General features: G+C 57.5%; 1 protein-coding gene across 15 annotated transcripts in view; it reads left to right on the forward strand.

The window, feature by feature from the left end:
- The window catches only part of LDB3 (LIM domain binding 3), a 69,349-nt gene that overhangs the window by 13,076 nt on the left and 43,096 nt on the right, over positions 1–13,177 (forward strand). For 6 of the 15 annotated variants that reach the window (XM_035266119.3, XM_035266122.3, XM_035266125.3 and 3 more), the window contains exons 5-8: positions 5,426–5,448; positions 6,828–7,031; positions 11,607–11,776; positions 12,245–12,281. In XM_035266119.3, the coding sequence (XP_035122010.3) occupies positions 5,426–5,448; positions 6,828–7,031; positions 11,607–11,776; positions 12,245–12,281 (434 nt within the window). Of the gene's footprint in view, positions 1–1,169; positions 1,538–5,425; positions 5,449–6,827; positions 7,032–9,006; positions 9,022–11,606; positions 11,777–12,244; positions 12,282–13,177 lie in introns of all 15 variants that reach the window. The other 9 variants (XM_035266116.3, XM_054242876.2, XM_054242877.2 and 6 more) reach the window with 2 other exon arrangements.

Raw genomic sequence — 13,177 nt, forward strand, 5'->3', positions numbered from 1 at the left:
GCTTGCCTGGTCTTTGGCTGGCCCAGTTGGGCCGATCCCTGCCCCTGCTGCAGCTGACCCTAGGAGAGACTTTCAAGCCACTCTTGAATACTGGATGTGGGAATGCTGGCCTGGGTGCAAGCTACCCTCGCCATGCCTCGTGGCTGGGCTGATAGGAAACCAGCTTGGACAGCAGTATTCTCAGGGGAGGAGGTCCCCCTCCTGGCCAGGCAGGGGACGAGCATCCAGGCTCTGACCCTCATCTGCCGTAGGGGCTGGGGGCTGGTGACTATGGCCAAGGCCAGCTTGAGGAGGAGCTCCCGCGTGGAAGGGCCTGCAAGCCTCAGGCTTTGCCCCCACCCAGATCTCTCCCTCTGCTTTCCACTTCCCCACCTGCCCCTCCCAAGTGCATGCCCCTGTAGCCCTTAAAACACGCTAGTGATGGCCTTTGAGGCAGGCACGGGGGAGAAGAGAGGCCAAGCCCTGGCTCCAGACCTCACCACTGCCTGGGTCCTTCCCAGGCCTTGCTAAGCAGCTCAACCCCCAGGGTTCCCTGCACAACTTCTTCCGCTGCATGGGCTCACAGTGAGCCCACTTGTCCAGTGGGGCAGATTGGGCTGGGCGTAGGGAGAGGGGAGAAAAAAGAGGCTAACCAGGGTGGGGTAGGTCACAGATTGGGAAAGTGGGTGGAGGGCTGCTTGGAAGATGCAGAGGTGAACTGAGGACCCCAAATGTCAGCTACCCACTTCCTCAGCTTCCCTCTCCACCTCCCCACAGCCAGCCCAGGAATCCCATCTCACTGGCTGTGTGGGGTCAGTGGAGCAGGAGGCTGGGCTGTGTCCACTGGGTGCCACTCTCAGGGGCAGGAGGAACAGACACATAAAGGGCCATCCCCTGAGCCCTGTACCCACTTCCTTGGGCCCTGTGGGATGGCAAGTTTGGCTTGGCTTCCGTGCAGGGCTTGGCACTCTGCCCAGCTGGATGCCAGCCTCAGGACAGGCCAGGAGCTATGTGCCTGTGCGCTCTTCTGCCAGCGTGCTCCCTTCCAGGTGCCGCACCCATGTGCTCTGGGCTTCAGGCTGTGGGGCTAGCACTAACGCATCTGTTTCAGTTCCACACAGGAGTGCTGGGACGCGTGCGGCCTCTAACTGCTCTCTTCTCTCTCCCCTGCATGGCCTACCCTGTGCCAGGACCCCACTCTGGACACGAGCGGCAGCCTGGCGGCACCCAGCCCCAGCCCCGAGGCAAGGGCCAGCCCAGGCACCCCCGGCACCCCGGAGCTCAGGCCCACCTTTAGCCCTGCCTTCTCCCGGCCCTCCGCCTTCTCCTCACTCGCCGAGGCCTCTGACCCTGGCCCTCCACGGGCCAGCCCGAGGGCCAAGACCAGCCCGGAGGGGGCCTGGGTCCCACTCAGCCCGAAAGCCCTGTCGGGCTCCAGTCAGCCAAGGCAGTATAACAACCCCATTGGCCTGTACTCAGCAGAGACCCTGAGGGAGATGGCTCAGATGTACCAGCTGAGCCTCCGAGGGAAGGCCTCAGGTGCCGGACTCCCAGGAGGGTAGGTAACGGGCATGCAGCTCTCCGCGCGTGGCCTGGGCCACCTGGGTCCTCGGTGTTCAGCAGACGCCTGGTCAGGTGGTCAGAGTGAGGCACTGGCCCCGATCCAGCCAGCCCCGAGCCCATGAGGCCAGCGATGATCCTGTGGTGTGTGCCGTGAGCCAGGCACGCCAGCATTTTATACAACCACCTTAGGGTGACATGTCGGATTCTGCAGAGAAGGAAACTGAGGCTCAGAGAAGATTAAGTCACAGTCCATTTGTCCGGCTACCATGTGGCCAGCCTAGTTTTGAATGCAGGAGACTCTGACTTCCAAAATTTTTTCACTAGGCTACCTCCCAGAACAGGACAGCACAGCCTGCTGCCTTCATTAATGGAGTCCCCACCCTTGGGAGGACAGAGGCAGGAGCAGGGGAGAGTTCCAGAGGTGGAAAAGCGAGTTCTCTGGGACTAGAAATAGTCTGGGAAGCTGCCTGGAGGAGGGAGCCCCTGAGCTGTTTATGGAGAGACTCTTGGGCAGTGGCATGCAGGGAGCAGGTTTGCAGGACTGACCTTGGCCAGGGTGGGGCTGCGAGGAAGCAGGACCCAAAAGAGAAAGGGACTGTGCAGGAGAACAGCAGCCTCACCCCCAAGGTCTGGGGGTACCCTGGGAGTACACAGTTAAAAGGACATGGGGCTGGGGCACTGTGGAGAGGGCTAAGGGAGCAGAGTCCCCACACTGGGCCTGTGTTAGCGCCGATCCCTTCACGCTTGTTCTCTCACCCTGACTTCTACTCCCATCCTGTGCAATTGGCATAGTGCTCTCTGGTCAGGGCAGGCTGAGTCGAGGCAGTAGAGCCTAGTGGTTCAGGGTCCCTCTTCTGAATCATGGAGGAATCACACTGTCCATGTCTCAGGGTTATTGGGAGGATAAAGGACCCAACACCTGTAAAGCTCTGAGCTTTGTTCTATCACCCCCTGAACAAAGTTCTGGCCTGGAGCCACCCAGAAGAGTCACAGTAGGAACCTGGTCAGTCTGGCCCAGGCCCATGCCCTTCCCTTTGCCCGTGCAGCAGAAGGCACCTGTGCCCCATCAGGCCACTGCTCCCTGTGGCCCTCAGCCTCCCCAGCTCCCCAGCTCTTTCTGGGATCCTCAGTGAAGCTGACCTCTGGCACCACACAGCTTGTTTCCCTTACCCAAGGTGACAGACCTATATACATGCCCAGGGTTCCCCAGTAAAGGACTTTTGCCAGAAACCTCAGGGAATAGTAGAACAGAGATGGCCTCCTTGTCCCGCCTTTGTTGGGCTGGTAGTTCTTCCTGGTCCTTTCCAGGGACTGGCCCCAGGCAGAGAGGTCAGCCTCTGGTGGCCTCGGACTCCCAGGAGACCCACCTGCAATGATGATAATGTCTCCCCATTCTGAGCCTGCACTCTGCCTATGGACCAGCTAACAGTCCACATGCCTTATCTCTTAGCAACCCTTTCTAACACAATTCTCAGCAACTCCAGAGGTGGGCATGATTTCCCCCATCTTATAGCTGGAAAACAGATGCTCAGAGAGGCAAGTGATTTACCCAAGGCCACACAGCTAGTAAATGGCAGACAGAACTGGCATGCAGGTCTGCCTGACTCCACTTTGCATTGAGACAGGGACTTGTCTACCTGCTCAGGGAAGTGAGGGGCCAGGCCCACCTGTACTTCCCATGGTGCCTGAGGTACCCTGCCGCTGGTGCAGGAGCTGCCCAGACCCTGATGAATGTGTAAATTATTACTTAGTGCTGAGAGCAGCAGAGTTTGACAGTTTCCTCCAAGGGATGGTGGGCTAGGGGAGGGTGTGCAGTGGGTGCATTGTCCAAAGTGAAAGTTGATGCTGCTGTTCCAGGCCATGCTGGTAGGAAGAGCTAGAGCGTCTGACCTGGGCTGGCCTAGGGCAACCTCTGCTGGGCTGAGGCCACCACCTTTGCTAAGTGTCTGCCCACAGGCAACGGGGTCAGCAAGTGCTTATCCCTGTGCTTGTCCATGGCACACTTCTCCCGCGCTGCGCACCTTAGACTCAGGACCCGTTCAGTCTGCACAACCCACCTGTGTGGTAGACACTACATCTCAATATAAAGAATGAGGAAACAGGCTGAGACAGGTGGGTAATTTGCCCAGAGTCACAGTGCTAGGAAGAGGCAGGGTCATGACTTGAACTCTGTCCTGCCTGGCTCCAAAAGGAAGCCCCTTCCACTGCTCTCTCCTCTGGGCAGCTTGCAGTGCAATTCCTTGGCAGCTCGTATCCTCTTGGAAGGAGGAGAGAGAAACAGACGTGGTGCAAGGGCGGGCAGGCATGGGCATCCATGCAGCCCCCTTCTTCTCCTCCACTCTGGGGCTGGTGCTGAATGACAGTGTCCTTCAGGCCACGCAGTGCAAGGGCCCCTAGGCAGGTCTTGCATCTTTGGTTCATCTTTCCCAAGACCCAGGCACTGGCTCCTCTCACATGTGTCTGCTGCAGCCAACCCAGCCCCAGGTCCTGGGTGGGAGAAGCTAAACAGGAGGCAGGAATCAATGCCAAAGAAGGAGGAGGCTGCCAAGGCAGGGCAGAGGCAGCCCCCACCCTCGCCAGGCCAACACTGCCCTCTGCAGGGGGCACCCGGCTGGTCAGGGCAAGAGCTGACCCTGCAACTGTCAGCACTGGCCAAAAATGGAGAAGGAATGGAGCTCTGTGCTGGCCCTTTCCTAATATGGCTCCACTTACAGCTATTTTGAGCCTGGGAAGACAGAGGCAATTTTATCAGTTCTGAGGCAGTGGCAAACCTGGGGCAGAGCAGGGCCCACTGTGCTGCTTGCTGGAGCCAGGGACCACTGACTTGAGCCTGACTCCCCAGGGTTTGGCTGCAAATGACCAGGGCCAGGCCAGTCGGGGCCCAGGATCCTCCAGCCAGAGTGCACACTGGGCAGATTCAAGCAGGTGGCAGAGTTTGGGGAAAGATCTCACCAACTTCTGCACTGTCTCCCTCACAGGCCCCAGGTAGGGCCACTGGCCACAGGGTCTGCCACTGCAGGGAAATTGCATTTAAAGAAACACAAGACAGACACTGCTTTCCCTACAGAGACCATGATCTGGGAGGCTCACTCTCAGGTCAGAGTGAGAGGCAGGGCCTCTCACTGCGCTGTCCAAGCTGGGCTGGTCGCTTTCCTTCAGCAAGCCTTGAGCTCACACTCCTCCCTGCACCTCTTCGCTCCTCCATCCTGCCTCGTTGCTACCCCAAAGGGCCTTTAGGAGTGGTCCCTGGGGACTGTACACCCCACTCCCCTATACCCAAAGAGAAGCAGCCAAAGCTGCCTGCATCTCTTCTGGGAGGGAGAGGAGGTCGGGGTCGGGGCTTGGCAGGGGACTAGGTAACCCCGTGCACACCCCACCACCCATGCCACTGCAATGCCTGCTCAGGACAGAACTCCAGAGCTGCCCCCACAAAACAGACTCTGAGTCCAGAGCTGCCAATGGGCAGGGAGGCCCCTGGGCCTCAGTTTTTTCCTTAGTAGCCACAGCTGGTCCTGTCTCCATGCCCAGCTGCCTCTCTGGGTCTATAGCCAGACTTGTATGGGGAGGATTCATGTACGTGGTGCAAGTGCTCACGAAGATGGACAAGAAAACCCTACTTCTGGCATAGTAGAGAGCACTGGGCCTGCACCCCCACAAGAGGAAAAAACAGCAGTGCTGATCTCTAAACCAAACTGAGAGTCCCAGACACTGCGATTCCCGGCTCAGCTCTCCCTCCTTGCTCCCTGCTCTCCTCACCCAGTGCGGTTTGGGCTGGTTCTGCCTCCACAACGACCAGGCTGAGGATGGTCCCGGCGCTCAAACTCCTCCCCCTGGGGGAGCCTCCCTCTGACCACCGTGTCTTCTTTGCCCTTTTCCTCCCCAGGTGGTAGCCAACTCTCCAGCCAAGTTAGTATTAAAGGACAGCATGTGTGTGCGCTTGCGTGCCAGCCCCAGCATGTGTCAGCGTGTGTCTGGCGTGGATAGGATGTGTCTGTTGGCATGTGTACATGTGTGTGCATATGTATGAGCGGGGTGCACTCATGCCCCTGGGTGAGCCTGCATGTGTGTGAAGCTAGAGTAGAAGCATTTGGGATGGGAGTGTGGACTCCATCTGATGGTTCTAATTTCATTCCCAATTTCCTGCTGCAGCTGCTTAAGACGCGCCTGGGGTTGGTGATGGTGTGGGGGTGGGTCTCGATGCTGTGCTGCTGCTGGGCCTGTGTGAGCCTGAAGACCTTTCTGTCCTGGCGACCCCTCAGAAGGGCTGCACTGGATCTTGTCTGCCCGGGGAGTGCACGTATCCACTGGAGGGAAGAGCCTCCCTTGGGTAGAGGCTGGCCAGCCACACGGCAAGCTGGACTTGAGGGGTCTGGGCAGCCGGAGCCCTGCTCTGAGGAAGAAGCACGTGTCCTGAAGTGTCTGGAAGAGCAGAGCCCTGGGCCACCAAGGGGGTAGCCTGCAGAAAGAGCACCTTCACGGAGGAACCTTGCTCAGAATCCCTGTGGGTGCCCAGTGGAGCCGCTTTTTGCCTTTGGGGAGTTCTGGACTCAGCTTAGGCTGCTGCTCCCGTCCCCTACCCCAGCCCCATGCCCCCACTCCCCCTGCTGTGTGTGGTGGGAGATCTCTCTGTGCCTGGCAGCCCCTGCAGCCCCTGGGAGGAAGCTCAAGCTGAGTCAGGCCCTGCAGGGCATCTGGGAACTCTGAGGTGGGCAAGGAAACCCTTCTATGGCCAAGAATCCTGGCTTATGCCTGTAATCCCAACACTGTGAGGGACCGAAGCAGAAGGATCAGCTTGAGGCCAGGAGTTCAAGACCAACCTGGGCAACATCAAGAGACTGTCTTTAAAAAAAAATTTTTTTTTTTAAATTAGCTGGGCATAGTGGCACATGCTTATGGTCCTAGCTACCTCAGGAGGTTGAGGTGAGAGGATCACTGGAGCCCACGAGGTTGAGGCTGCAGTGAGCAGAGATCATACCACTGCGCTGCACCCTGGGCAACAAAGTGAGACCCTGTCTCACAAAAACAAACAAACAACAACCAAGAAAGGAAAAAGAAAACCTTCTGCACTGGGCTTTGTGGGAGGGTACCAAGGGTTTTCCTGAATAGACCCAGACCACCCACCATCAGGAGGCTTGTGTAGCCTACGGGGGATGAGGGCCTCAGCTCTGGGAGATCTCTCTCGACACCCACCGCACCTAGCCCTTGCCTCGGTCACCCATGTAACCACCACCTGTTGCCCTTTTCTCCTCCCACTCCCTGCCCACACTCCCACACCCCTCCCCCAGCGCCGACTACCAGGAACGCTTCAACCCCAGCGCCCTGAAGGACTCGGCCTTGTCCACCCACAAGCCCATTGAGGTGAAGGGGCTGGGTGGCAAGGCCACCATCATCCACGCACAGTACAACACGCCCATCAGCATGTACTCCCAGGATGCCATCATGGACGCCATCGCAGGGCAGGCCCAGGCCCAGGGAAGTGACTTCAGTGGGTAAGCACCTCCCTCCTCCACTGCCACTCAGCGCCTCCAGAGCCGGAAGGGTCTGGGCCATTGGGCTCCATCCGGACCAGCTTTCTTTCCTCACGTTGGACCTCCTGGAGGCATGGCCCTTGGAGGGGAGCCAGCCCACACCAGGGCCTTCTGGAACATGGGTATCCTCTCTTCAGACCCTCTCCACGGTCAGCTTTAGGAGAGGGGTGGAGAAATGCAGAAAATGGTGGCTTTTCAAAGTGCTTTTCACAGCTTCTGCATTTCCCAGGCTCCAAGAGGAGGCTGGTGTAAGAAGAGACTTCTACAGTGCTCTTAACAAGGGGACCATTCTGGAGGCCCTGAGGCCTCTCACAGCAAAACTGTCCTTTGGGGAGGGGGACGTTGCCAGGTTCTTCCAGTGCTGAGAATCAATTCAAATACACTCGCTGGGTTTCTGGTTTGGGAAGGGGTCTCCGACCAACCATCCACAGTACTGCTGGCAACCAGGCCCACTGATGGCAGCAATCCCCTCCTCTTTGCCCCAGGAAGCCTGGCCTCAGGGCAGTGGCATTTAAGACATCCTTGGTTCCTGGAATTCACACGTTAGCTATGATTGGGGGATTTGAGGGGTGGCAAAGAAAGAGAGTTGGCTGAAAATCATTTGTGGATGAAAAATGCTAGCAATGCAAACATTCATGCAGACAGACCTCTCTCTGTGTGTCTCTGTGTCTCCCTCTCTCTGTATTCTCTTTCTGTCTTCCTCCTTGTCGCTCTTTCTCTCTCTCTCCCTCTCTCACGTGTATGTGTCTGTCTGTCTGTTGCTTCTTACACACACACACACACACACACACACACACACGAGTCCCTCACTGTTTTCAACTTGGGAATACCACAGTGTTGGCTGATTATCAATCTGGATAACATGTTAACCCCGGGTCAGGATCCCCTAGGAACTCAAGGCAGAAAGTTTTGAAATGATGGCGATGCTTTTTTTCCAAAGCCGGGTAAACATGTAATAAGAGGGTTGGAGGGATTAAAAAGTCCCCGAGAACCCAATTGTGCTCGGCTGCTCCAGAGCCCAGCCCAGCTTTTGTGGCCATGATGTGCTTGCAGTTTATAAACAGCAGGCTCCCCAAGCCCAAGAGTGGAACAGTGTGGGCTCCCTGGGCTCTGCTGGAACTGAGGAGCCTGGCGCCCTCTCAGAGATGCAGTACTTCCTCTAGGCCACCAGAGAGCAGAGGCCACCTGTCCTGGAGCTTCAAGTCAAACTCCCAAGGCTCAGGGCTACTGCTCTTTGCATAACTCTGGACAGGGTTGATTGAATTCCATCATTCAGAGCAGAAAATATGACCCTGCAAGTTTAAAAACACAACCATTAGCTCATGCGCACCCGGAAAAACAAGGCTGCCTGACTAAACCCCAGAGCGAACAGGGATTTCCTGTTAACATTTCTTTGTCACGTGTGTCCTTGGTGTGCTCTTAAAAGTAGCAGCAGTTGCCAAAGGGAAGTTCAGCGGAAAATAATGGAAGAACTGCTCTTCACTAACTTTCTGCTGTCTGCACGTTGGGAAGACTGCTATCGTTTTGTCTCACCACTAGGGCACCCATCAGTTTTGGAACTGATGCACTGTTGATTAATCGAGGCTTCTCGAAGAACCTTTCCCATCTCCCTCCTGTTCCCTCCCATCCCCTCCCTCTTCCTCCCCTGGCGTGCCTGGAAAGGGTCCTCTTCTTCCCTTCCTCTTAACGTTGCCACGCTGGGCTGATGATGCCGTGGTGCCAGTGAGTAACCTCTTGGCCATGACATGCTCCCGTTTCTGCTGTTAATTTCCATGGTTCCTTCCTCACTGACCGTGTTTTTTCTTTTTCTTCCTCCTTCACCCACCCCATTCCCATAACTCATTTCTGACCCTAACCCGGCTCTCTTGTGTGCGCTGCCCCTCTGCTATCCCATGATGGATACGCACTCACGGCTGGGTTTTCCTCTGCTTGGCAGGGCGTCACCGCTGGCGTAAGTAGACCCCGCAATGTCTGTCCCATCGTCCGTCTGTCTGGTTGTGGGATGGTGTGTGGGTTTGGTGGGATGTGTCTGAGGACTAGTGGTCAGCCCACAGGCTTTGTCCACGCTCCTCCTCACACCCACCTCTCAGCCAAATGACATCCCTTGCAGCCTGCACAGGCAAGTACTTGTCTCTTGGGGTTTGTCCCAAACGATGTCACCATGGTCACGAAATCACAGTAATGACACTAATGCTGCAGGCTCCCCAAGCTGGGGGTGCATACCTGTGTTGTCTTTGCCATGCTTTGGGGTAGCTCCCCATGCCTTTCCTATCTGCACTGAGACAGTGTAGACCTGGACATTAGAATCCACACTGGGACATTATTCATGGCTAAAGGTGACAAGGTAACCTCTTGTCACCATGGAGGCCACTCCCTGGAATCCTCATGGGAAGTGGCTCTGCAGGAGCCAGTGCCTGCCATGACCACCCATGGGAGGGGAAAGATGAATCCGATTTGAGGGCTGCACACAGTGAAGTAAACGCAATGGTGACCCTGTGGAGTGTTTCCTGTGGCAAGAAGAACAAGCTGGGAGTGGGTCCAGAGAGTGGCCTTAGCCAGGGCCCGAGGCCTGCAGGACCTAGTCAGTCTTCTCTGCATATATTCTCCCTGAGCCTTGATGTCATGAAGGGCATAGCAGTTTCCTCATCTGACTCCCAGTCTTGGTCACAGCAGCAACACAAGTGCCCGGTCTTTGCATGGGGTGGTGGGAAATGAAGCCAGAAAGGTTGAGTCCCAGGGGACTGACTCCTGGCAGCTTTCTTGAACCCTGGGAGCTGAGAAAGGCACAGGGAGCTCCTCCTGGGCATGTTCCGTGGAAACAGCAGTGAACATCTTCCATCCACTCTCTGGATTGCAAAAGTCCGTACAGAGGCTCAAGGGCCTTGCAAACACACCTTCCCTCACCCACTGCACAGTTCACACTCCCTCCTTCCCTCCCCTCCCAGTGGGTCAGCCAGGACCCAGTAGACCTGGTTGTGACTTCCTGTTGCCCATCTCACCCAGACCTCAGGAACATTTGGGACTCCTCCCTATGCCAGAAATGGCCTCTCCCAGCCAACAGCAAGATCCCACCCTCTCCTTTGCTCCCTGGGCGGCTGCAGGCTCCTCCTTGGCTGGACCCCAGAGGCCTCTACTGGTCTTTCCCATCTGATCCCAACCACAGGCCACCAGTGTATCCATAGCTCTTTTGGCCAGGGCAGGGCCCTCAGGGAAGTCAGGGCCACTCCACCCAACCTCAATCGCCTTTCTGCACCTATGCTCTTATAGCCCACCCTGAGCCAGACAGGGACCAGTCCTGGGAGACTAGGCCAGTTCCCTGTCCCACTCCTTGCAAGGAGCGTATGAGACATGGACAATGGCAAGGTTCCTCTCCCAGTCAGCCAGCCCTCTGGGGAAAGGGAGAGTGCTGGACAGGGCATGTCTCTAGGCACAGATCCAGGGCCTCCCATAGGCAGAAGCAGCCTTCCTGAGCCCTATGACTACAGGGGGCCTAATGGAAAGGATACAGGGCTAGCAGCCAGGAACCTAGGTTCTCTCTCCGTGGGGTTCCTATCCTCTGTAACCTCGAGCTAGTCGGCTGGCCTCTCTGGGCCTCAGTTTCAGCATCTGTAGAGGAGAGGGCTGAACCAGCAGTCTGTTATTGCTGTGGGCATCACCTGAGCCCTCCCAGGCCTCTGCGAAGGTGGGCTGGGCGGCCTGGTCCTCTGGCCCCCCGGCCAGGGTGAGTGGGCACCTTTCCAACATGGCCTGCACTGCAGTCTGATTCAGGCTGGGAGGACTGGGCCTGAGGTTCTCTCGAGTCCCTTCTGGCTCTGATCTAGGATTTTTTTATTCAGCCAAGAGCTTTGTGCACCTACCATGTGCCAGACCCTGGGAGTCTAAGGGAAGGTCACCTGGTCCCCCACAAAGGGCTGTGCTTCCCTGGGTCAGAGGACCAGTGGCTCCCGTGCAGCCCCACTCCCAAATTCCCCAGGCCAGAAATCCCCTGTCCCTATAGGCCATGCCAGGGCCATGCCTTGCTGTCTTATTTCTTACTGCTTCCCAGCAGAGTCAGCCTGCTCGCACTGACCCCCATCCTCTTCCAGGGCAGACCCGGCACTGGCAGCTCCTTGTTTGGATCCAAAGGTGTGAGGAGGGCAGCAGATGGACCCTGAGGAAGCCTCTGGGTCCCCCAAATAGCCTGTACCCAGCCAGGCCCAAACTCATGGCCTGCTCAGGGAGGTGAAGGAAGACCTGTTCTGTTTCCTCCTTCTGTAAAGGGGATCTGAGGGTGGGGACATCTCTGGGCCTAGGCCTGGAGTGAGCACAGGGGAAGGACAGACCTGAGGGATCTGAGCCTCCTGCCTCTCACGAGGGAGAGGTGTCACTGCTTCACTGCGACCACACTGAGCACCGAGGACCCAGGTCGTGCCCATGTCTTGGGGCAAGGTGGGGACAGAACAATAGGGGCCACCAGTGGGCATGGAGCAGGGCCCCAGCGGGGTGGGAGCTGGGTTCCAGCCTAGCGCTCACCCACGGCCTATCTCTGCATTGCAGGAGCCTCCCTGTTAAGGACCTCGCCGTAGACAGCGCCTCTCCCGTGTACCAGGCTGTGATTAAGAACCAGAACAAGCCGGAAGACGAGGCTGACGAGTGGGCCCGCCGCTCCTCCAACCTGCAGTCTCGCTCCTTCCGCATCCTGGCCCAGATGACAGGGACCGAATTCAGTGAGTGCAGGCTCTTGGGGTAGGCGCAGAGAAGGGAGATGCTAAGGGGCCACCAGGGGCCTGGGCCCAGCGCTGCAGAAGCCAGGGAGTCCTGCTCCCTGCCCTTGAAGGTGGGCTGGCCGTGATGGTTTGTCAGCGGCTGGCAAGGTTTCTTCTGGGCCCCTCAGGCAGACTGTCCAGTGACAGCAGCCTTCTGCTCCAATGCCAACTCCAACAGTGGGCGGCAGGCTTGGTGAGCAGCTTCCAGGCAAGATGACTGCCCAAGGCTGGGATGAGACCCTCACAGGCCGCCCCCTGACTCTTTCCCAGAGTGCTCTGGGGCCTCTGCCCAACACACAGTGGACAGGGGAGGGGGCAGTCACCACACAGGGCCTGGCTGAATCCTGGGACTCAGTGCCCTCAGAGCCCTAGCAGTTTTCCTTGCTGTGTCTCCTGTGAGTCCCCTGACCAGCTCCTTTCTACCCACAGTGCAAGACCCTGATGAAGAAGCTCTGCGAAGGTCAAGGTAAGTGTCTGGACTCAGGCTCTGTGGCCTTGCCCTCTAGCCCCATCCCTCCTCGGGCAGCCCCTAGGCCACGTGACTCATGGAAGGAACCTCTCAAGTTCATGGATTTGGAAAGCCCAGCCTGCAAAGGGCTCCAGCTGACAGTGGCTTGAGGCAGCATCCTGGGTCAGTGAGGGGAGCACCTGGACCCGAGTCTCTGTACCCCAGACCCAGGCTATAGGAGCAAAGCCTCTGGGCTCTCCCAGCTTCCTCCCTGGGCAGCGGGCAGGGCTGCTTTGGCCTTTGCTGGGCTGTTGAGAATGAGGGCATCTTTCCCTGTGAGGACATCCGGCTGGTCCCCTTGCCCACCCACTCATCTCAGGGCCTGTCTCCCTGTGAGTCTGAAGGCTGGGCACTGGGAAACAGGCATGCAGGGGGCTGTGCTGGACATGAACGCCTGACCCCTGGACTCACCTGTCCAGACCTACATTGAGGTACCAGCTCTGTAAACTGCTAAAAGCATAATAGCTGCTGAAAGAAAGAACAAGCCCTGGACATGAGGACAGGTTTGTGCTAAGCTGGGGGTCTTGGGGCATGGTTTCCCCACCAGCGGCAGGTCTGAGGCCACAGCCACTAACCTACCATTGCGGCCTGTCAGGTGCTCATAGCATGAGGTGGGCATGAGGGGGGCATGCTGTCCTGGAACTCACTGGAACCTGCTAGGGCCTTCCATGGTGAGGAGCGGGGCTCAGTGTGATTGTATGTACATTTTCAGTAGCAAATATGTCATCTGCATGCTCTTCCTGGCACTGTCTGCCTTGGGCCAGTGCATCCTGTGGCAGCCTCTGTGCGGGGGGCTGGGGCTCAGAGGCACCCTCCCACCCTCGGCCAAGCTATCTGTACTTGCTAACCAGCAG

This window comes from Callithrix jacchus, chromosome 12 (assembly GCF_049354715.1).
Source record: "Callithrix jacchus isolate 240 chromosome 12, calJac240_pri, whole genome shotgun sequence".
Classification (NCBI taxonomy): Eukaryota; Metazoa; Chordata; class Mammalia; order Primates; family Cebidae; genus Callithrix; species Callithrix jacchus.